The following is a 26035-nucleotide window of genomic DNA, read 5'->3' on the forward strand; positions in this document are numbered from 1 at the left end:
CCCCCCCCCCCCCAACCACCTGGATCACCTTGACACATTTCCCAATTGCTTTATTGGAGCCCATCTTGATTTGGTTTCTGTGGGAATAGTTGAATGCTAAATTCTCATCCATCAAGAGATTATCTGGAGTCGTCCAGGTTAAGAAATACAAATTGCAGGGATTCTTTGTAGCTTAAGTTTATTGACAGGGGCTTATGTGCATTTTTCATAAGTCAAGGGTGCTATTAGTACATACTGATTTTTATAGCTTACAAATAAAAGTGTTAGCAGTTGATTAGGTGCTCTGAACCCTATCGATCTGCACTCTGTTTTCCCCTATTTTATTCCTTCTTCCTTTCTCTTCTTTTGGTCCTAATTACTATTGGATATTGTTCTGATCTAGTATCATGGTACTAGGTTCTTTCTGACCTACCAATTCTGGTTTGATGTTCTCTTCAGCCCCAAGATTTGTGGTGTGTTCAGAAATGATTGTTGCTGCTAGTGTGGTTAGCATAGTTGTCACAGCGCCAAGGCGAACCAAGGCGGTGGAGGGTTGTCTAAGCGCTTAGGCAAGAAGGCGCCCGCCTTAAGGCAAATAAGGCGACCAAGAGTTATTTTTTTATTTTCCCTATTTTTCTAACATTATTTAGTAAGCTATATATACCCTGTATCATAAAAAATCAAGATTAAGCAACATCAAGTCATTAAAAATCAACATTTAGCCATATTAAATAAATAAAAAATTAACATTAAGTCATATTAAATAATAAAAAATCAACATTTAGAGAAATGCTCTTGTTCTATAATAAGTTTGACTGGTCAAATGATTTTATTTTTACATGAGACTTTTTGTATTAGTTATAACATAAAATTAACTTTCCAACAAGTCTAAGATTACTTAAATCTGAGTTGTAATGACAAAATTATACTCCAGTCAAGCTTATTTTTAAGTGCGCGAATACTGTTAAAATCGCCTGAATGAAAATAATTTTATGGATATCAAAACAAAAGATTATTTTACCAGACTTTTAGTTTTTAGCAATGTTTTAACATGATAGAATTTATAAAATTTTCATAATTGAGAAAAACCCCAGCATTTAAAAGTTGAAAATCGCCCCTATAACCACAATCCAGTTTTTGTTCTTGGACTGGGGGATTGACTTTTTATCCTTTTGGAATTTGATTTTTAAACTATTTTTATTGGATTCAAATAGAGAGTATTTGCTTATTTATGAATAATATCTTAAGTAAATAACATTTACTTAAATGATATTTGGCATAAATAAGTGTCAAAACACAAGGCGACATGCAGTGCAACATGGCAACTGTCGCCTAGGCCCTAGGTAAATCGCCTGGAGGCCTAGTCGTCGCCTAGGCGACGCCTTGACAACTATGGTGGTTGGTGTTCCCTTGTTAATGACAATAAGAAAAAATGGATTCATGGTGCCTTTGTGTAAATCAGATCTGGTATATGATCTGATATAGAAGCTTCCCCCCACGTGATTCAGTAGTAGTATTATTTGGAAAGTCTGCACATGTGGCTGTGAAGATTCTTCCCTGCAGTGTTGACTAATGAAGGTCAAATGTTCTCAGATGTATCCCCTATATGATTCTGTTATTGCCCACTGAATTTTCTGGTAGGTCTTTGCAAAACTGAACCTTCTTTTAGCAAACCTTTGAGCTAGTAGGATACCTCAGAAAGTCACTTTTCTGTTGTCACATTCATTTTATTTTTTTTTTATTTTTTTTTTTTTTTTTTTTTTTTGCAGACTTGTTCTACCAGTAGAACAGGTCTATCAACTGTAGTTTCAGACCAATCTGATCTACTTTTCTTAAGTTATTGAAATTCTCCCAATTCATGTTTGCTTAAGCCTCAATGAATTATTGTTGTGCAACAAGAAGCATCAGGTAAGAGAAGAGACACAAACAGCAAGAAGCAAATGCAAAAGAAAACCAAATAAGACTACGCCCCGTTGTGGTTAGCTTTAAATGATTCTACATTGTATCTATTGTAGTTGTTCCATTGCAAGGCACAAAGTATCTGCAATCATGTGCTATTTCTGCATCAGTAGCCATTCTATGAATGGGTAGAGTTTGCTATTCATAATCAGAAAAGGGGAGGGAAAAAAATGCAATTGTGCATGAAAACCAATTAAATTATCAAGTATAGTTAGCCAAAGCAGCATCGGAAACAAATTTACAAGAACAAAGAAGGAAACCAATTGAGCACTAGCTTACCGTCTCAATCTTCTTGAGGACAGAAATTCCTGTGTTCATATCATAATCATACTCAGATGGAGGAGTCCTCATTGAGCTATAAGAAAACCGTAAAATGCTGGATGAAAATTGTGATTCTGAAGGCTCCACTGAATATATAGGATCAATGAAGTCAATAGTCTTGCCACCATGAAGGCTTCTAATTGGTTCCCCTTCAGCTGGAAGGCTGAAAATCGTGACTTTTGGCAGACCACTTTCACGTTCATATACAGCAAGATGATCTTTAAAAAGTTTTATGTCCTGTATTTTCACACTGGATAAAATCCACATCAGCATAAGCTATCATATGCTTATAAAAAACAGTGCAAGAATTAAGCACAAAAGTAACGAAAAAAATAATCCATATGAAAACAAAATAAAAACTTCTAGCAAAAGCAACCAACTAAAGAGTTCGAAAGAAATAGAAACTACACTGACAGTATAGGTGGGCATTGCCAGACATCCCTACTCCTACTATGAGAACTAATGATTCTCACATTTTGACTGTTTGATAGACGGGAAATTCCTTAGACAGGCTACATGTCAGATTTATGGACTCGTATAGCCCATCATTCCCGTCTTCCATGGACCCTGTTCATCCATGTTATTAAAAAATACTTGATTTTTACCTCACCAGCGTTTGTGTGTATGCTGTCTTCCTCCTCTTGCCTCTCTCTTTCCCTGGTTCAACCTAGGATTTCCCAGATAAAATTTCTTCCTTGCATCTGTTCTTTCCAAATCTTCCTCACATCTCATGTATTCTTTCGTTTTTCCCTTTTCATATTCTTTTCCCTGTTTCCGTGTTGCTATTCCGGTTTGTTTCTCCTCTCTTTTCATTGTTTCTGTCTTTATATTTACCTGCTACAGTAAATGCCTACCACACTGCAAGAAGCGATCGATTAGTCAGTGATGGATTCGGCCAGAGATACTCATCAAGATTGCCCTTTTGTGAGCAACCCTCATCCTAGAGTTGTGTTCCCCCTAGACCTTTCCCCTATCTGGAGAAACATGACCTGCAACTAGAGTGAACTTAGAGCTTCTGCTAGGTTGGTTTAGTAGTTAATCTTTGCAAAAATATCAGGTTGTTTGGACCAGTATCTATGGGATTCAACAGGTTTGATCGAGGCGATCCTCTAACTGAAATCTCAGGCCAAGCCGTGGCTTCGTGAGTGTATTCTCCTCTTTGAAACCCTCTGATTTCCACCATAGCCATGCAGCTGGTCGAAGATTGAAGATGAGTCGCATGATATGAATTATTGGGGATAACCCACTCAACTCTGGAGTTTGCCTCTAGTTTGTTTTTGATAACAAACAAATGAGCATTTTAACGATCACCTATTGAGTGTTGTGTATGAATGCAATTGAACAACACGTCAAGGTATCAAGGCATCGAGACTTCAAGCATTGGAGATTTGAAGACCACATGTCTGCGAGGTCATAATAAAGATATCTGAAGATCCTCTACAAAGACAACAGTGAAGACTTGAAGGCAATCGGCGAAGAAGCGAAGAATGAAGACCTAAGTCTAGTCATGTGTAACAAACACACATGAGACATTCACCACACTGCATATAACATTCATTTATGCATTGGCATTAACATAGAATGACCCTAGGTGATACCTGTTAGTCACTCATTCAGACTCAAAGGTAGTTGGAACCTCATTAGCTAAGCAAAGCCATGATCTTTGTTATCATAACAGCAAGACCTATATTTAAGGACATTTTAGTCATTTTTAGTGACTTAATCATGAGACCTTTACTCTACCAATAATTAGATCATTAAGTTATGAAGAAAACACAATTTGAATTGTGTCATTCCGAGCCCTAACGAAAAAGTTATGGCAGTCTGAATACAGAATGTTCTGTAGGCCAAAAACAGAAGTCCTAGCAGTAACTACCGGCAGGGCTTTGTGACCACAGAACTTATCAGGCCAATGGAAATAGAAGCCTACCAGTAACTGCTGGAGCCTGTCGGTAGCTACCGGAAGGCATTCGGTAAGGTGATCCGATGGCCGGATGCCTACCAGATTGTATGTGCCTTTCCAACAGCTATATATTTTAAACCCCAATGGTGATATTCACCCAACGGCTATCTCATCCATTAGCTACCAGATTACCGGCAGAGCAAAATTTTGTCCGTTACCTATAATTGTTGACCTCACTCATACTATATAAATAGAGCCCATTAATGTGCAACATTACAACAATCATTATTATCAATTTAAGAGCATTTATTGGGCATTTTGAGTGAAGATATTCAAGTCTATACTTGAGTTCGAAGCTTTGAAATTGTGCATCTCCTTCAATGATGAACTCAAGCGTTCTCATACAAGTCTTCCACACCATTTGTCATTTATTCTCAAGACTTCATCATGTGCATTCATTCTTATTATTGCTTACTTACATATTCATATCACGCACCACGCCGAGGTAACCCTCAACCCCTATTCCACTTGAACTTCTATTTGGTCCAAGAGTTGGTTTAACTCTAGTATTGGATTGTTGTTTTTATACATTCTTCTAGAATGTACTTTGATTGATGTATAGGATCCTCGTCCTTAAAAGTGTTGTAAGGTCTCTCTCAACCTGTACAGAGATTTGGAAGGGCTCTACCCGTGAAAGAGATTTTGTAAAGGATCCGCTTATCCTATAAAAAGAGATTCTAAAGGTTTTCCTCCCTACCTATTGTACTGAAAGGGAAGAGCTAGTGAAATACCTTACAATTGAATCTTGTAGAGAATTGACTAAACTCTGATTGAATCGAACTACTATAAATCCTAGTGTTGATTGTGATTGCTTCTATTTTTATATTCCGCATTTCCAATTACAATCACATTTAATTCTCAAGAGGTGAAAATTTTAAGTTCACTTGTATAACTTATTGACCCCCCTCTAGGTTATTTCAATTGCTTAACGCAAGAGCTCAATTGTTTTAAGACTATTTGTCTTGACTAAGCGTCAAAGACCATGGCCACATTCAATGGACCACCTGAAGGAATGAATGCTTCTAGACCTACCTATTTTAATAGTGAAAACTTTTCCTTCTAGAAATGCAGATTTAAGAACTTTGTTTATCGACATAACATACTTCTTATCTAGAGAGCTAAAGGAAAGGGACCATATATCGTCACTAAGGAAGTAAATGGAAGAAGGTGCCAAAGGACTAATCGCAATGAACAAGCAATGACTTGAACCTCTTTCAATACAACTTCAGAGCTCTCACCTTCCCTCAATGTGCCTTGAACGAAAAAGAATTCAATCGGGTAATCATGTGTGATACCACCAAAGAAATACATGACATACTGGTAATAGCACATGAAGGTACTACAGAGGTAAAAGAAAGGAAGGTAGACCAACTTGTTTCTGATAATGAATCATTTAAGATGAAGGAAAATGAAACTATTTCCGAATGTTTACTAAATTTACTAGTATCGTAAACAACTTGAAAGGGTTGGGTAAACTTACACTAACTCTAAGAAAGTCAAAAAAATCTAACATCTCTACCTACAACTTGGAGACCAAGAAGACAACTATAGAAGAAGCAAGTGACTTAAACGAGATATCATTAAATTCTCTCTTAGGATCCTTGCAAACTCACGAGATATAGTTAAAGTCAGACAATTTGACCACAGAAAACAAAAGAAGAACAATAGCAGTGAAATCCTCTCAAATCACGGAGGATATAAGCGATGATGATGACGATTTCGACATGGAGAAGGAAATATCCCTCATCACTAGGCACTTCAACAAATTTCCTAAGAAGGAAAAGATGCCATACAAAAGCAAATCCCACGGAGACAAAGGTAAGATAAAATCCAAATCCAAGGAATTGCCTACTGATAAGAAAGATGTGTGCTTTGAATACAAAAAACCAGGGCACTTTAAAACCCAATACTCAGTTTCCCACACATAAAAACCAAGAAGAAGACTTATGCAGCTAAACACACATGGGATTCAAGTGATGAAGAAGAAAAGAGTGACTCCGATGAAGAAGTCACAAACTTGGCCATAATGGCCCAAGGAGATGGAGAACAAGAGATAAGCCTCTAAACTCAAATAGAAACCCCTACTAGTGACTCGAATGAAGAACTTCAAGAAGCCTTTTATGCTTTATATGAAGAAAGCCTAAAATTAGAAACTGAAAAATTCAAACCAAAAAAGGAGGTAACTACCATAAACCAACGGATAGATGGCCTAACTTCTGAAGTGAATGAATTTGAGGAAGAGAATTCAAAGTTGACTACCACATTGTGTACATCCACTAAAGGTCAAAGGAACCTTGACAACCTCTTTGGGTGTCAACACTCCTTATGAGAAAGAAGGACTTGGATATGATGATAAAAATCCATCTAAAAGAAAAGAAAAGCAAAGAGTTAAGAATTTAAGGAGTGATCAAAGTAACCAAGCATCTACATCTTACATAAAATGTGGAAATTGCAAGAAAACTAGACATTCCATCACGCAATGTCATGTTAAAAAGAAAAACTCTCCTAATACTCAAAAAGGAAGACCTCAAAGGAACCAAGTACATTATGCATACTACTATACCCCGCAGAAGAGGCAATATAGATCTTAAGAGGACACTAGACCAATGCCTCAATATAGGAAATACAAACCCCATGCCATGTATCCATCATACAAGTTACCAAGAGAACATCAAGAATATAGATCATATGTCCAACAAGCCTATAAACCCCAAAGTCAATAACGATCTCAAAGATCATATCAATCCCAAAGATCTTATGGATTTCAAAGATTATATAGGTCATATGGATCTCAAATACCACAACCACCTCCTAGGCCACCCCGAACACAATTTCAGGGATCAAAAGGCTATAAGACCACTTGGGTTCCAAAAGGCACTTTTGATACTAACAACGAAAGACCCATAAGATTGTGGGGGCCAATGTATGATTGAATTTTTCTTGTAGGTGTGCTTGAAGAACAAAGTTGGAATCGTGGATGCTCCAAGCACATGACCTCCAACCCAATGATATTCTCAAGCCTATGAAACTACGATAGAGGTTATGGACATTTGGAGACAATGGTACAGGGAAAATTACGGGAATTGGAAAAATCAAAACTTGGAGGTATTTCTATTACCAAGTTTATCTAGTTGATAACTTAGGCTATAATTAGGCTATAATTTGCTAAGTGTTAGTTAACTATGTGGTATAGGATACAAACTTGTTTTTTATGTTTCTCATTGTTACATTAAAGAAGCAAATAATGATCTAATTCTAAAAGGGATTAGGAAAAATAATATATATATTTGCATGTGAGAAGAATCTAATTATTTTAATACTTGTTTGGTTTCTAATCATAGTGAATCTTCACTATGACATAGAAGGCTTGGACATATAAATGTTAAGCTAATCCAAAGCATTGCATCTAAAGATCATGTTAGAAATCTGCCAAAGATCAAATATGAAAAACACAATTTTTATGACGTATGTTAAAAGAGCAAATAAACCAAAGTATCCCATAAGTCGAAGAACATTGTATTTTCAACAAGACCATTGGAATTACTACATTTGGATTTGTTTGGCCCTATCAACATTTCTAATTTGAATGGTAAATCTTATACGTTTGTGATTGTTGATGATTACTCTAGATTGACTTGGACTTTATTTTTAAAACATAAAAATGATGCCTTTGATGAATTTGTATCTTTGTGCAAAAAATTACAAAATCAAAAGGGCTATATCATAACATTAATTAGAAGTAATCATAGAGGAGAATTTGATAATAAATTGATTTATATTGAAACAACCATGGTATAAATCATAACTTCTCTACTCTTAGAACACCTCAGTCCAATGGGGTAGCTGAAAGGAAAAATAGATCAATACAAGAACAAGAAACGGCTAGGACCATGGTTTTAAGTATCGGTGCGTATTGTGCCGTATCGGCCGATACGTATCCGTATCGGTAGGCATCGGCACGATACATACCGATACGCTACGGGGAATTTTGGGTCCCCTTTTACGTATCGCCGTATCGCTGTATCGTGCGTATCGTACCGTACCGTACCGTATCGGTACCGATACGTACGATACTCTACGATACGAACTTTTGAAAATCTGGAAATTCCCGAGAGTATCGGTACCGTATCGGTATGTATCGACCGTATCGTATAGTATCAAGCCGTATCGTACTGTATCGGTACCGTATCGGTACGTATCGATTGAAAATATGAAAATTCCCGTGAATGTGCCTTTTATTGTTTGAAAAAAACACTTCAAACTCTCACCAATAGTTTTCTATATTTCTCTTCTTTCTTCCCCTTTGATTCACACACCTTTTTGGAGACTCAAATGGTAGATTGAAAGAAACATTGTCGAAGTGAATGGTTCAAAGAAGGAGAAAAACATAGTCCAAGAAGAACCTTGAACTTGAAAGTTGAAAATTTTGAATAGTAAGTTCTTGAATCTTTACTCACTTTTTTCAATTTTAACCTTAGATTTTCAAGTTTTTTTACAAATCTAAGGTTCATCATAGGGGTGTCAACTGTCGGGTCGGTTCGGTTTCGATCGGGCTTAAAGACTTTCAAAGGCTACACCGTGTCCGCCCATTTAACTAATCGGGCTTAGTTATTGAGGGCATGGTACACTTTATATTCGGTCGGTCGGCCTCGGGCTATAATCGGGCCACCTTAATCGGGCTTTAGTCGGGCCTTAATTGGGCTACGGACATGTTTAATGTTAAACGGGCTTTAACCGATTTTTAAACGGACCCTCTTTAAAATGTGCTCTTATATTCCGGCCCACTCATGCAAACCCAAAAAAATGACAATAAATTAATAAATGATACCAAATATAACCATTATTTAAAATATGAACATGTTTTTACTTTTTAGTTTTTTACTTTCTAATTTGGGGGGTAAAATAGGTATTCTACAATCATTAAAGGGTCGGGCTAGGCCAGTGCACAATAGGCCGGTCTCGATCGGGTGTTAAACGGTCGGTCTCGGTCTGGCACCCGACGGTCCAAGTAGCAAAACCAAGACCGACCGTTTATAAATGGGCCGGGCTCAAGCCCGACACGTTTAATAAACGGTCCGGGCTGGACCGGTCTATAAACGGTCGGTCCCGATCGGTTTAGTCGGTTCGGACCACGAATTGACACCCCTAGTTCATCATACTTAGAATCACATTTTGTGCATCATTATTACACGAAATCATTGGATTTATAAGGATTTACAAACTTTTTTCAAGAGAAAATGAGGGTTTCAATTTATTTCAAATTTCTTAGATCTACTCATGCTCAATGATTAAAAATGTTTAGATTTTTTATATATTATGTAAAAACAAGTGTTCTACAACTTCCATGGAAAATTTTGATTTTCTCAAAAAAATATATTTGTCTATCAATATCATACCCTCATCATTTTGAACATTTTCAACTCAATATATTTGTCTATCAATACGATACCCTCCACTTAAGTATTTATGCATTCTACATGTTATATATAACTTTTTTTAACTGTTTTTTTATGCAAAAGTGTATAAAAATGTGTTCCCTATCCATTTATGTGCGTATCTTTAGCGTATCTTAGCGTATCTCCGATACGATACGATACCCTCCGATACGTATCTTAATTTTGACCGACCGATACGGCGACCGATACCGATACTTTAATCCTTGGCTAGGACTATGCTCAATGAGTACTCCTTGCCTAAGTACTTTTGGGCTGAAGCAGTAAATACAGCTTGTCATGTGTTAAATAGAATTATACTAGAATTATACTAAGACCCATTAAGCATCACAACAGCCACTTCCTCTATGGTAGGATCCTTGGTCAAGTTTTCACTCATTTTAGAGTACCTACTCGTTATGAGACTTCAAAGAGTGCACCCACTGCCTTGGACAAGAAAGCAGTATACTTAATGGGAATCAAGACCCCATATGAAACTGAGGAAAATGGTGGCAGTGTAGCTCTAAGCCTCTTAAGAATTTTGTGACTGAAGAGATGCTAGAGAATCTTGAATCACATATTATGGTCGACTGGATAAAATTGACAAGATGCAAGAAAATAATCTGAAGGCTATTCAGGACGCTAAAGACAACAGAAGCAGTGATGAAGACGTTATTATATGTATGCTTCATGCTTTTTTTTAATGATTAGACGAATGTTTATGGATGTTAGCTGTTAAACTTGTTTTAGTCTATTATGAGTTTTGTAAACATCTAAGTAATTTTAATTATATGTGACTGTTTATGATTAAATGCAAGTATGCCTTTCTATATATGCATGTTCATTTGAATATGAAATTCTTTTTATGCACATGCTCAGGGGGAGCATAGTCTCCCTTATTAACTTGTTCACTGGTGCCATATCCTAGGGGGAGCTTTGCTCTCACCTCCCCTCACTTTTTGTTGTTGACAAAAGCAAGAGAAGGATATTTGTAACCAAAATGATAAATTTTTTAGACCATTATTCATCATTTGTTTGTCATCACCAAAAATGGGGAGATTGCTGGGGATAACCCACTCATCTCTAGAATTTGCCTCCGAGTTTGGTTTTGATGATAACAAACAAATGAGCATTTCAACAATCACCTATTAAGTGTTGTGTATGAAGGCAATTGAACAACACATCAAGGTATCAAGGCAACGAGACTTCAAGCATTGGAGATTCGAAGACTATATGTATGCAAGGTCATCATAAAGATATCTAAAGACCCTCTACAAAGAGAACAGTGAAGTCTTGAAGACAATCCGGCAAAGAAGCCAAGAATGAAGACCTAAGTCTAGTCAAGTGGAACAAGCACACACGACACATTCACTACATTGCATATAACATTCATACATGCATTGGCATTAACCTCAAATGACCCTAGATGATACCTATTAGTCACTCATTTAGACCCAAAGGTAGTTGGAACCTCATTGGCTAAGCGAAGCCATGATCTTTGCTATCCTAATAGCAAGACCTATATTCAAGGGCATTTTAGTCATTTTCAATGACTTAATCATGAGACACTTTATGCTACAAATATGTAGATCATTAAATTATGAAGAAAACACAATTTGAATCGTGTCATTCCGAGCCCTACCGAAAAAGTTACAGCAATCTGAATACAGATTATTCTATAGGCCAAAAACCAAAGGCCTGGCACTAACTACCGCCAGAAGCCAGTAACTACCGGCAGGGCTTTGTTACCACATAACTTATCAGGCCAATGGAAACATAGCCTACTGGTAACTTCCAGATGCCTCCGGTAAGGTGATCCGGTGAGCCGGATGCCTACCGGATTGTTTGTGTCTTTCCAACAGCTATATTTTTTTTAAATCCCAATGGTCATATTCACCCAACGGCTATCTCATCCGGCAACTACCGGATCATGTTGATAGATACAGGCAGAGCAAAAAATTTCCCGTTAACTCTGATTATTAAACTCTCTGTTAACCCACTCATTATATAAATAAAGCCCATTAATGTGCAACATTACAACAATCATTTCTATCAATTTAAGAGTATTTATTGGGCATTTGAGTGAAGATGTTCAAGTCATATACTTGAGTTCGAAGCTTAGCATTTGTGCATCTCCTTCAAGGATGAACTTAAGCATTCTCATACAAGTCTTCCACACCATTTGGCATTTATTGTGAATACTTCATAAGGTGCATTCATTCTTATTATTGCTTACTTGCATATTAATATCATGCACCACGCTGAGGTAACCCTCAAGCCTCAACCCCTATTCCACTTGAACTTCTATTTGGTCCAAGAGTTGGTTTAACTCAAGTATTGGACTGTTGTGTTTATATATTCTTCTAGACTGTACTTAGATTGATGTATAAGATCCTCTTATCCTTAAAAAAGTTGTAAGGTCCCTCTCAACCTGTAAATAGATTTGGAAGGTCCCTCTCAACCTGTAAATAGATCCTGTAAAAAGTGATTGTAAAGGTTTTTCTCCCTCCCTATTGTCATACTGAAAGGGAAGAGCTAGTGGAATACCTTATAAGTGAATCTTGTAGGGAGTGGACTAGACTCGGATTTAGTCGAACCACTATAAATCCTAGTGTTTATTGTGATTGCTTCTATTTTATATTCCGCATTTCCAATTACAATCACATCTAATTTTTCAAGAGGCGATAAATTTTTCAATTCACTAATATAACCTATTCACCCCCCTTTAGGTTATTTCATGAATTGGTTATGATGTCATATTTACATAAATACCCTTCATCTCTTTGTCATTCCATCTACTGCCCTTATCATGTTCATAGTTATTAAGTTGTCGCCAAGGCGTTAAGGTGGTATGGGTAGGCTAAGGAAGTCATGTGCTCTATGGGTTACACGTAGGGCGACGGCTTATGACGCCTTACAACAAAGGTGGACACCTTTTATGTTTCCTTTTTTTTTTTTTTTTTTTAAGGTATTACCACAGTTCCACATCTTTTGCTATGATTGGGAGGTCTATGGGAATTCTGTACAATTGAGAACTAAGGGATTAAGTCTATATAAAGTTAAAAACCACACTTTAGTTAAACAAATGACAAATTTCAAAATCCTTTTGGCTGTTTTCTTCTTCATTGGGGAGAACCAGGGCGCCGGTGTTCCTTCCTCCATCGATTCCAGCTTCGGCAAGCCTTCCTTAGGCCATTATGGCTCCGGCAATGTACCCTTTTTCTTATTTTTCTTCTTCTTCTTCTTTTTTCAGTTCTGTTACCGAACGCAGATCTCTTTCTCTTCTGTTTTATTTTTTTTTTTTTTTTCCAATTTTATGTTAGTGAATAGAGCCATATCTCTTTCTCTTCTGTTTAGTTTATTGTTATCTATGACTCTGTCAGTGAAAGTAGAGACGGTGGTAGGGAAGTTAGCAACAGCGGTTGTTTTTCTTCAATGAGATTGAAACCTGTATGTCTCTTTCAGTATTCAAATTTGCATTTCTTTTCTCTATTCACATGGACTTCAGGTGGTTATTTTTCCTGCATATGGAAATTTGGCAAAAAAAAGTTGTTCTTTTTTCTCCCTTCTATTTTCCATAGAGGTAAGTATAATAAATACTTACATATTTTAACATCCTTTTTTTCTTTATAAATAATTTTTTTTTCATATGAATATCTTGCATTGGTATGAATCTTTAATCTTTATTTAGCATATTAATGGAATTATATAATTTTTAATATTCTATTTGAGCAAAAAATATGGTTACGTAAGAAAACAATACTAAAACGCTTTATTCGATAAGGTGACGCCTTATGCCCGCCTTATCGCCAAAGCACTTCTGAAGACCCTCAAACGCCTCGGTTGCCTTTCTGCCTTGATAACTATATCAGTGTTAATTTCCAGAATTCACCCCCCTTTACGTTGGTATTTAATTTAACCCTTTTTATTTGTTACCTTGCCCATAAGGTGCTAAACTGTAACCAGAATTTACATAATTGCCACTGGTCTTTAATATTTGAAATTTTATCACTTTGGTGGGGCCCAAAGCGACCTATATCAGGGTTTCAGAACCCTAGGTTGCATCAAATTTAGTTTTATGTGTTCTCTCCAGTTTCAATATTTCTGGGCTTTATTGCTTCTCAAAACTGTATAGCTCTATTAGGCCTTCCATATGCAATATAAAGGGGGTAAGAGAAATGGATAGAGATATAGCAAGACAAAAAATAACTTGCAGTAGCAATGCTTAATGATTTAAGTGGAGGGGCAACAGGAAAAAAAAAATCATCATCAAAGCAGAAGATTCCATGAAGAATGATTTCATTCATTAGAAAATGGAAGCAAGATGTGAACTTCATGTAATGGACAGAACACCGTAATACCTTTCCCGGTGCGGAAGCAAAACTGTTGTTTCAGATATGTTATCCAAAGGACAAGCAAGTAATTCTGAATTAAAAAACTCATCACTCCTCCTCTGGATGAAAAAATGATTTCCACGATGGCTAACTGTTGTGTCAATGCCATCTACACGAGGTGTCAAAACCTTGAGGCCATCTTCTTGCTTAAAAATGTCCAGGTAGAAGACGAAACCTGTATTTTTACTTCCAGATGCAACAAACAAAAATTTCTTGCTCTCAGAAGCTTTAAGGCCAAGAGAGAATGTATCATCCATTTCATGATAAAGGCAACAATCGCTTGATTGGTCAGAACCTAACTTGTGTGACCAGACCTGTGAAATAAGACAAATTAGAATTTAAATCATCTCTACAATACACCAACTACGAAGGTGTTATATATGTATATATATGTATATCCAGAATAAGTATACCCCACTAAACAGAATGGCAAGTGAATATAACCAATTACTAACAGCCATTCTGGGGATATTGCAACTTTTGCCATAGTTGTCACGGTGTCAAATCGATCCAAGACAGTGGAGAGGTGACTAATCGATTTGGCGATGAATCGCCCGTTATGGAATTGCCATGGCGGTCAAATCGCCCATGTGTCATTTTCTATTTTCCCTATTTTCTAAAGTTATTTAGTATGCTACTTTTTCATTTCCCCTATTTTCTAAAGTTATTTAGCATGCTACAAGCCTACAATATATACCCTATAAACCAACATTAAACAACAACAAATCATAAAAAATCAACCTAGCCTTATCAAAATCACCCTGCATTTTACAAAAAATCGACTGCCTTGTGAATCAGCCGCGACCACCATTTGTGAGTCACGTAAATCGTAGCACTACCATGAACTTCTTTTTCCGCCAGGACGCCAAATCGCTGCCTTGGCGATGCCTAGGCAGCGCCATGACAACTATGACTTCTGCTAATAAAAAGCATTTACTAATCAAATAGCTACAATACAAATGCAATGATAATGGTAATACACCATAGTTAATGAAGGACTATATTTTTGAAAGGGTATGGGGGTAGAAAGCAAGCACCAAGTTCACCATTTGAAGAATACGTTTCACTGAGAAATTAAAGTTAGCTTCACTTCCAAACACAGAATTCAGCTGGAAACATCATGACCAACCTTGTCAGGCCTAAGGATATCATCCATTGTGACGTAAACTAGTGTCTCATCACCAGCCCATTCAAGGTCTGCTGTCAGACCTGCTAAAGGCTTCCCAACAAGAGCTTGAGTCTCAGCATCAATCACAAAAACAGTGTAGATTTCATCACCTTTAGTATCTTCAGCATAGGCTACCAACTTATTATTTGGACTGACCTAGAAAGCAATTTAAAACAAAAAAAATAAAGGGGCAAAAACAATAAGCATGGGTAAGATACTCAAAAAAACAATAATGATACTGTTTGAACTGATGGAATTTAACATAAAGAGGCACGGTTACTTTGAAAGCACCAATGCTGTAGTATTTGTGTTCCTGAGCCTTTATATTCTCATCTAAGATAATGTGCTCTGGAGGAGCATCAGGTCCAGTTGGCATAGTGTCATACACAGAAGGAGGGGCCTCAGCACTGGATATAAGGCGCCTACAGTGCTGAACATACTCCTTCCCCTCTGAAGTCCTTTCATAGTAATAATAAGACCCTCTGCGAGTAGGTGCAGATGTATCATCTTCCTTGATTCGTCCTCGTATTTCATCATAAATCTGATCTTCAAAGTCCTTTGTCCCTAGAAGAATTTCCACATTATCAATGACTCCACCATCTCAACAGCAAGATAAACACATTATATGATAAACTAAGATGTCCAGTTCAGAAAAATTGCTAGAACTAAGAGGATGTTCAAAAGGAGCATCTGAAACAAGATTTTGATCCAGTGATATGTAAACAAACCTACTCGTTGTGAAAGACATATTGCATGTCAACAGATTCATATGTTATAACGATCTCAGTGTTTGAGCATGTCACATATTAGATGCTCACTGATCAAAACAGAAGATAATCAAAGGTCATTTGATTTACACTGCTCCGGATCTGGAATCAACTCCCCATGGATAACAACTATAATGGTCCCACCCCTCCTAATACAACCACAGCTACTAGCACTACCACTACAACTACCACCACTACTACAACTAGTCAGCTACTACAAGACAACCAAGCTACCATCACCACCTCCATTATAACTATGACAATTACCACCACTACTACTATTACCAATGATTTTAAGGACCACTGGACAAAAAGGTCGGATCAGACCATTCTGATTGCTGCCCGAAAAGGATAACGGTCCATAATGAGTCATCTAAGGTGCCAAATACTGTTGATATGTCAGCAGACCATATGGTTTTGTAGTCAAACCATTCACCACTATACTGTTGGACCACTGCATTTCATTTTCAAAAAAAATTGGAATGCTCAAACTGTGGCAATCTCACATCCAAACCATTGTACCCCAAGGGTTCCTTGGACATACATTTCTACAAAATTTAATACTTAATGAAGGATTTACTTAATTTTATCATGATAACAACCTAAAATTGAAGAACTGAACAAAGTTGGTGTGGCTCACTTCACAGATTGCCAACACCATATAATACATGCACTGCTGATATACATAATTTTATAGGCTCATACATTGGCAGGACCAGTTGGATCACAGGACTGTCAACCCAAAAAGGAGGGTCTGACGTCAGGTCCATTTCTAGACTGTGACAATTAATTACAACCACCACTACCACTGCCACAAGCACTCCCACAACTACTACTACAACCACCAAGCCGCTGTCACCACCACTACCATTATCACGACAAATAGTACCACAACTGCTACTAATAGAGTAATACCACCGCTATTACCGACCCCACCAATACTTTTGTTACTACTATCACCACCACCTTCACCACCACCGTTACTATGATTAGGCTACTCCCACTACCACACTACTCATGCAGGCCTGGTTTAAATTTGGGCCAGGATTTAGTACTGGGTTGGGTTGAGCTGGACATTAATTTTTGGGTTTATTTACTGTAACGGCTAATTATAAGGCCCAAAAGTGAGTGATTAAGGGGTACATAAAATAATAATCTTATTTTAGTGTGTCCCATGTTAGTGATAAATAGAGAGGGATTTATCTTATATTTTATTCCTAAGTTGTTAGTCTTTGAGTTAGTTTAGGAACTTTAAAGTCCTTAGTTGTCTAGTTAAGAAAGTCTTAGTAGTTGAGTTATTTCTTCTCCTTCCCTATCCCCCTCTTCTCCTCTCTTCTATTTCTTCTATACTATTTATGGGTACTGTTCACAGTCTGTGGTTTGAAATTTTGGTCAATTTTGCAAAATATTTCAGTTTCAACTAGAGCCTCAAAACAAAATAGGGTCGACTCTATAGTTATACCAGATATCGACCAAAATTTTGGCTGTAATTCGGTCATTTCAACTCATTTTGACAAGATTTTAATGAAATATTGACTCATTGCAGTAAAATTTCGAGTTTTTGTACCCTTTTGCTTGAGGATTGCAGAACTACTAAAGAACCTCTTTTTTTTTTTTTTTTTTTATGGGTGGGGGGGGGGGCGCGAAATCCTTCATTTTGCTACTGAATCAAGACTTAGTTGGCAACTGTGGAACATCCACTTCAACATTTGGGGGAATTGAAGAATCGTTTAGCCAAATTTCATATTATCCACCTATAGGACTTTATGATGATAGGGCTGTCAAATGGAGGGCACAAGCAGATCAATTTTTGGTTCAGTTCTATACCAAGTTTGGTCCTGGTTTGATTCCATCAAAGCAGCCAGTTGTCAGCCTTTCCCCTTCCATCAATCCAGCAAATCAAGCCCCTATTTTGCCTTCAAGTGGACCTCTAGAAGCCCAGTCAGTTCAGCCATCAATGGGTGGAGCAACAGCTGTTAGCATCTTCAAGAAAATCTCCACCAATTCAGTTTAAGTGATGTTTGTCTTATTCGTGTGCTTAATCAGCAAGCAAGAGGAAATCCCAAGAAAAGATTCTAGAAGGTCCAAATCCTTGCTACCGATCTCAGCTTTGGACTGTTATCTTGTCTTATTATGAAGCTTGGTAAAAAAGGATGCAGCTGGAGGAAGAAAAAAAAGGGAAAGTTACTGTTCACGAGTGTTCATGGATTTGTTACATTTTTTTGTGTTTAGAGTCTTCTATTAGACAAGTAAATAGATAAGGATTTTTTTTTTTTATGAATAAATAAATTCACTACCAAAGAAAAGAATATACAAGGGAAAAAAAGGGGGGTTCAAGATAGAACAAGCCCTCAAAGGAGGAAAAAAAATGAGGGGCCGAAGCCTGACTAAAGAAGGGGAACATCAAGGGGAGGAGATATAGTAGAGGATGGGAGACCCCAGGTGACAACAATAAGCATGTTCCTTGGGGAGTCATGAACTGGCGATGACGATGACAGCTAAGCTTGGAGCTTACATTAAAGTAGATGACATTCCAAATCTTATCGAAGAAATGAGAATTGGAAGTCCATCTATGAAGATTTCTCTCTATCCAAAAATGGTTGATGGCATAGTTATTAAGGCGGTAAGGCGACGGAGGCATTTGAGGGTCTTTTAGAGCGCCTTAGTGATAAAACGGGCACACAGCGTCGCCTTATTGACTAAAGCATTCTTGTGTAATTCTTTTTATAAAACCATTCTATTTGACTCAAATCCTGGTTAAATCCTATTACTCATATGGTAAATAAATATTAAAGGTTCATACTTCATACCAATGCAAGATATTTATCAAGAAAACAAATCAATAAAGTGAATAAACTAAGTTCATCTTCATCAATCATCAATCATCAATGGCAATCTCAAACTTGGAAGGAAATAGAGGGAACAGCAGATTAGTAGAAATAATAAGCAATAGGAAGAATGGGAATAGTAGAAGAAAAGAGGGAGGAAATATCACATGTGAGAAGAAAGATGAACAGAACTAGGCAGTAATAAACTAATATATAGCTGCATATAGGCTATAAGCATATTGAAATATTGAATTAATCAATTAAAAACAGCAGATTGAAATATTGAATTAATTAATTAAAAACAGAACCACAGGAATGACAGAAGAAAATGAAGAAGAAAGAAGAAAAAAAAACAGAACAGGTATCGTATGCAGAAGTTGCAGAACAGAAGAAGAATGAAGAACAGAATAAGAAAGAGAAAGAAGAAGGAAAAAAAAGAGATAGGTATAGAGCTCACCATAGTCTTCAACAGAGTGAAGAACAAAAGAAAAAAAAAATCAGGTACTTTGTATGAAGAACAGAAGAGGAATAAAGAAGAAAGAAAAGGGAAAAAAAAAAAAGACAGGTATAGAGTTAATCGTGATTCGTGAGTTAATTGTAGGTTGAAGAAGAGGAGTGAAGAACAGAATTATTAAAAAATAAAAAAATAAAAAAAAATAAAAGAAAGAAAGAAAGAAGAAGAAGAAAAATAAAAACACTCACCTCAGCATGAACAAGAAATAAGATGAGTAAAAAAAAAAAAGTGTACCTATAGAGGGGGTACGATTGTTCGCCGGAGTAACCTCACCGTTGCTGGAGAAGAAAGAAGCCGGAGCAAGATCGAAGGAGTTCCTAGGGGGTATGATTGGTCGCATGGTTCTTCCTTCTCAAAACCCTTGACTCAAAAGTCTAAACCCTTTGTGAGAATCGTGTTTTGGTTTTTTTGGTGGAGTACTTTCGTTGTTAGAAGCTGCTCCCATGCATCTCAAGTGCATTCAAGACCATACACCTACCAATCAAAAATCGATGTTTGGAATCTATCTAAAGTAGTTTTAAAAAAGTATTAACTACTAAAATGTTCATAAGGCGCACGCTTGGTGTATAAGGCGATTGAGGCGTCGCCTTATAGCACCTTATAGCATAAGGCGACCGCCTTTCATACCCAACATAAAGCGGCTCACTACCTTAACCTCTCTCAACCGCATTAGCCTTACCAGCCCCTTAATAACTATGGTTGATGGTGGCGCTAAAGGTAAGCTTTCCAGCTGTGTCACATATGCTAGTGCCTCCAAAAGTCATGTAACCCAAATCCATTTGTGAGCAAGAGGGAGGATAGCCCGACGAGAGGGGGCAGCAATAACGAAGAACCCTCTTCTAGATAAATACAGAGAAGTGGCAGGAAAAGAAAATATGGTCAACATCTTTGGTGCCGTTCCAACACAGACAGCAGGAGGAGGGGACATGGATGTGCTGGAAACTAAGGAAGGACTGTGTAGGGAGGCAGTAGGAGAGAGCCCGCTAAGCAGTAAAACTATAACAAGGGACATGGCTTTTAAACCATATCATTTTGTGCCAAGGAATGATGGGATCTTTTGAACGGATGAAGTCTCAAGCAGAGGTAGAAGTGAACAATCCCATGGGGGAGGGGAGCTAGATAATCTTGTCCTCTAATTCTCTATGACCCTGGGAAATGGGGGCAGAGAAGACCAAGGTCAACAAGAGGGGGAGGGAAGGCTGGAGGGGTCCAAGCTCCTTAGAAGAGGATGGAGGCAACCGAGGCAGACCTGGTCAAACTAGAGGAGAAAATGACTCTAGAAGTGACCAAAGGAAGGAGGATACCAAAGGGGTGCTAGGGATCCAACCAAAGAGAGGTGTAGGATCCGTTACCAATGTAGTATGAGATGGCAGGAAGGGCAAGATGTCTGGAGTTAAGAATATTACGCCAAATCCAAGAAGCATCAGAGGAGGGGGAGGCAGTCCAAACGGAATCATTCTTAAGACGGGCCGAGTAGACCCAAGAGACCAAGATGCTACACTTGATGCGGATCCGGGGAAATCGGATCGCTCATGGGCCCACAATTAGAACAAATACTTTAATCTAGGCAAACCAATGACAATATTGTAATTCCTGGTACAATTTAGGAGACTTTAAGAGGGAAATAATTGACTAAGGACTTAACAGGAATTAACTCCAAAGAGAAAGGTCAGTCCTGAAAATAAGAAAAGTACTGGGGCTAAACTGAAATAAAAATCCAAAATAAAGGTTATTTTGAGAATATCAAAGAAAAGAGTTTAAACGTAAATAGGAAAGATATCATCTTCTACCTTAGGTCACGTTAGGGAACGAAACCAGCGGTAAAAAGAGGGCTCGCGATGCTGAGAAATTCCTCCAGGTGCATCGATTCAGCCCCAAATCTTGGGCGAGGATTGGATACCCAATGGCCTATCGATTCCAACAGGAAGACACTTCAAAACAGCAATCAAAGATGAGCAGGACCTTCTGCAATCAGATCTGGGCAGTAGCTTTGGGAAGCCTGAGTTCCAGGTTTAGTTTGTTCACAGCAAGGTTAGAACTAAGGCATGAAACTCTAGGGGTTTGGTCGGCCAAAGAGGTAATATCTTCGGTTAAAATCCTAGGTCAGATCGATTCATCACTTGAAAGTTCAAAGCAACTCTTAGGGGCTGCTGTTACCGCCAGTTACAGGGAAAGGAAAACAAACCAGAAAAGGAGAAGAAGAAGAAGAAGAAGAGAAGAGAAGATCAAAGACAGAGAGAAATTATTAGAAAGGGGAAAGAAAAGAATCACCGGCAGCCATGGTTCATGGTTCTCACCCAAAATATTATCAAGTTCTAATTCTCCAAAATTCTAAGACTAAAATTTCCATAATGTCTTACATGACTACTTAAAGGAAAAATCGAAACAATTAATGGAAACTACTTGAAAGGAAACTACTCTAAAATTAGAAGCTAACTAACTCTAAAAGAAATTGTTTCTAAAACAAAAGGAAATCAAATCAAAAGCTATTTTTTCCTAAACCCATCGCCCAACTGCATCAGCTCTCCCGGTCTTAAAAGAACTCGACTCCGTCGAGTTAGGTCGTGCTCCCAAGATACCCCTGTAAATTGTTTGCCGATGAGGTGACACATATCTCGAAGCAAATGATGGGAACGTAATGAAGAGGGAGAGTATGCTGACATGTCACTGGAGCAAGAGTCAGTCGACGATGTGGTGTGTTTGATGATGCGTGTGGCCTCATTAAATATGTGCGACCTCCTTGCTTCACCTTGATGGTGTTCCGTGCAACATCATAGAGGATACTATCATGTCGTTGCCAAAGTCGCCCTAGAAGAATGTCACAGTGCGCCAATGGGGTGACCAAGCAAGTTACGTGGTACTGTAATAGCCTAAATTGTAGATGTACTCGAACAACCGCAGTGGCCTGTTCTCGAGCTGTGGATCCAAAACCTTGCACAAGAATTTTCTTGACAACTTCTATGGTAGGTTGTGTGCTCGAACAAATTCAACAGATAAAAAGTTTGCTTCTGCCCCGGTATCAATAACTGTATGAACATCAGTAGGATCGGAACCGTGCAGGAGAGTACCCTTCTATCTGAAGAGAGGAGCTCTGTCAACTAGTCTGTTTGAAAATGATGAAAGACTAGCAGAATGAGCTTTTACGTCATCATCATCATCATCATCAATATCATCTTCATCGAGGGGATAAAGATATAAAGCAGGAACATCTTCACTCTTCTCTGTCGGTTGCTTCTCTGCTACATTCGCAGAACTAGTCCTATTGGGACACTTCTTAGAGTAGGGACCCTTCTCGCCTCAACTATAGCATCTGATGTTCTTCACTTGAGCACTGTCCTTATTGAACTCTGACATTTTTTCTTCAACTCTGCGAGCTTCAGGCTTCTTATCCTCCATACATGGTGGAGGTCTATAAATTGTAGGAGTCTAGGGCATACACTTTCAATAAATAGACTTTTCTTCAGCTGCCTTGGCATGAGCCGCTGCCACATCAACAGACCTAAAGTCAATGTTAGCCAACTTTAGTTGGATCTCAGTACTTAGCCCACTAATATATCGCATCACCTGTTGCTGATCTGTTTCCTGAAGTCAACACCTTGAAGAAAGTTTGTGGAATTCGAGGGTGTAGGAATCCATCTCCTTGTAGCCTTGTTGCAAGTTAAGCAATTTATGGTACATTTCCTTCTCATAATTAAGAGGAACAAATTTTTCAGTCAGGATCTGCTTCATGACCTCCCAATTGGTAACGGGTCCAAGTCTTCTGACAAACCTTGCATGCAGGAAATCATCCCACCATGAACATGTATACCCAATAAACTTGGTGAGGATGAGTTCACACTTCTTCTCGTCCGGAAGAGATTTATATGCAAAAATCCTCTCAACTTTAGTAAGTCAATCAAGGAATTCTTTAGGTCCCTTTTTACCACCGAACTCAGGAACTTCAACTTTGATGCCATGATCTCTGTCAGAAAATTAGTGTAACATCCTTGAGGACGACTAGATTAAGTTGTTGCCTCTGAGGTGTATCTTCAATTCATAAAGTATTGAACTGAAGAGGTAATGTAGAGGATCCTTCTTCAGCTCGCTTGTCGAACATCTTTATAAAAGCAGTCATCTCTTCTATAAACTTGTCAAACTTGGCTTCAGTCCTCTCAAGCCTAGCATCAGTATTCTGTTGATTTTCAGCTAATTCACGATACAATTTGTGTAGCTCGGCATTTGTGACATGACCTGCCAGGCTGCCATGGCTAAAAATTGCAGGAAATTCGCTCTGATACCACTTGGTGCGGATCCGGGGGAATCTGATAGCTTATGGACCCATAATTAGAACAAATATTTTAATCTAGGCAAACCAATGGCAATATTGTAATTTCTAGTACAATTTAGGAGCCTTTGAGAGGGAAATATTTTGAGAATATCAAAGAAAAGGGTTTAAATGTAAATAGGAAAGATATCATCTTCTACCTTAAGTCACGTTAGGGAACAAAACCAGCGGTAAAAAGAGGGCTCGCGATGCTGAGAACTTCCTCCAGGTGCATCGATTCAGCCCCAAATCTTGGGCGAGGATTGGATACCCAATGGCCTGTCGATTCCAACAGGAAGACACTTTGAAACAGCAATCAAAGATGAGCAGGACCTTCTGCAATCAGATCTGGGCAGTAGCTTTGGGAAGCCTGAGTTGCAGGTTTCATTTGTTCACAGCAGGGTTAGAACTAAGGCATGAGACGCTAAGGGTTTGGTCGGCCAGGGAGGTAATATCTTCGGTTAAAATCCTAGGTCAGATCGATTCATCACTTGAAAGTTCTAAGCAACTCTTAGGGGCTGCTGTTACCGCCAGTTACAGGGAAAGGAAAACAAACCAGAAACGGAGAAGAAGAGAAGATCAAAGACAGAGAGAAATTATTAGAAAGGGGAAAGAAAAGAATCACCGGCAGCCATGGTTCATGGTTCTCACCCAAAATATTATCAAGTTCTAATTCTCCAAAATTCTAAAACTAAAATTTCCATAATGTCTTACATGACTACTTAAAAGGAAAAATCAAAACAATTAATGGAAACTACTTGAAAGGAAACTACTCTAAAATTAGAAGCTAACTAACTCTAAAAGAAATTGCTTCTAAAACAAAAGGAAATCAAATCAAAAGCTATTTTATCCTAAACCCATCGCCCAACTGCTTAGAGACAATTTTCCAAATGAGTTTCAAGATGCCAACAGAGTTGAAATCTTTGATTTGCCTCAAACCGTAAACCTCCTTCAGCTTTAGGGAGAAACTTTGGACCAGCTCATGGAATGGAGAAATTTAGAGGAATCTGTGCTTTTCCAAAGGGAAGAACAGAAGAGGAAGTCAATGGCTTTAGAGGTGGAAGCTAGAAAAATAAAGATGCTAGACCAATAAAGATAGAGGGATTGAAGGACCAATTGAATGAAGACCAGACAACCAGCATAGGAGAGGAGCTTGCCTTTTCCAAAGCTGGAGCCTTTTCTTAATGGAATCAATAATGGGAGAGTAGTGATGGGAGGAGAGCCTGGAGGAGATGAGAGGGAGATCCAGATATCTGACAGGGAGGGAGCCAAGAGAAAACCCAAAAATGGTGAGGGAGCTAGGCTTGGAGGGCATCAGAAACTCCCGAGAGAAAGTGGTTCGATTTCAGGAGATTTATACGCAGGCCAGAGAGGGACTTAAAGAGATGATGGGAAACCATGATATTGATGATGGATACAGGATCAGCTTTGGAGAAGATCATGAGATCGTCTATAAAGGCAAGATGGGTTAACAAGAGAGATTTACATTTCGGGATGGGAGAAATGAGGTGTTAGTCAGTGAAGGATTGAATGAAGCGAGAGAGAACCTCAAGGACTTGATCAAGACAGAGAAGCAAGGGGTCAAAATGCAAGAGAGGATCTAGTGGACAAAGGGGGGGGGGGGGAAGACATCTCAAGCAAGACTCTGGAGATGAAGTCCCAACAAATGGAATCAAAAGCCTTGTGGATGTCGATTTTAAGAAAGGCAGCAAAGGAGTGGGATTTGCGGTTAAATCCTCTAGCGATGATGCAAATACGGGTGCACTTACCTGGTTGGACCAGCATGACCGACTTTGGAAGCCAAGAGCCAAGAAGAACCGGTCCAACCCAAGGTTTTGGTCCAACAGGGGTTAAAAATAATTAGTAGCTTATTTTGTCTTTTATTTCATGCCTTTTATTTTCCAGATTTAAAGGTAGGAGTTAGGATTTCTTTTCTTTGCATTAGTTTCCTTTATAGTTGTTTCCTGTTTTAGGCTAGTTACTATTTCAATTGCGTTTCTAATTTCATGGTTTTACTTTTCTAAATATTGGTTGTAACCGATGGATAAGTTAGATTGAATTGACTTGAATGAGAATTGGTATGGTACTATGGTTTATGCACTGTGTGAGATTGTGATTCCCTTCTTTCCCCCCTGCTATTCTGATCTTCCCATTTTTCTCCATCAAATTGGTATCAGAGCCAAAGGATCCTTCCTTCGTTCTCTCCCTGTTCCCCTTCTTCCTCCCCATTCTTTTGTTCTCTCCGCCACGACTAACCACTAAAAAAAAAAAAAATCCTTTTCTCCTTGGTTTCCGAAACACAATCCCACCATGTAACTGTCAATCAAACTCTTCCCCTTCTTCTAGTTCCAACAGCAACAAAGAACAAAAAAAAAGAGCAGAGGCAGCAGAAGAAGGAAAAGAAGAA

The 26035-nt window shown here is 38.2% G+C and overlaps 1 protein-coding gene across 1 annotated transcript in view; it reads right to left on the reverse strand.

The window, feature by feature from the left end:
* LOC122073151 (protease 2) overlaps positions 1 to 26035 on the reverse strand; it is a 44735-nt gene that overhangs the window by 18386 nt on the left and 314 nt on the right. The window contains exons 2-5 of the mRNA XM_042637689.1: positions 15497 to 15816; positions 15178 to 15372; positions 14016 to 14362; positions 2218 to 2509 (exon numbers count right to left, since the gene is read on the reverse strand). Of these exons, the coding sequence (XP_042493623.1) occupies positions 2218 to 2509; positions 14016 to 14362; positions 15178 to 15372; positions 15497 to 15816 (1154 nt within the window). The remainder of the gene's footprint in view (positions 1 to 2217; positions 2510 to 14015; positions 14363 to 15177; positions 15373 to 15496; positions 15817 to 26035) is intronic.

The sequence above is a fragment of the Macadamia integrifolia genome, chromosome 1 (assembly GCF_013358625.1).
Source record: "Macadamia integrifolia cultivar HAES 741 chromosome 1, SCU_Mint_v3, whole genome shotgun sequence".
Classification (NCBI taxonomy): domain Eukaryota; kingdom Viridiplantae; phylum Streptophyta; class Magnoliopsida; order Proteales; family Proteaceae; genus Macadamia; species Macadamia integrifolia.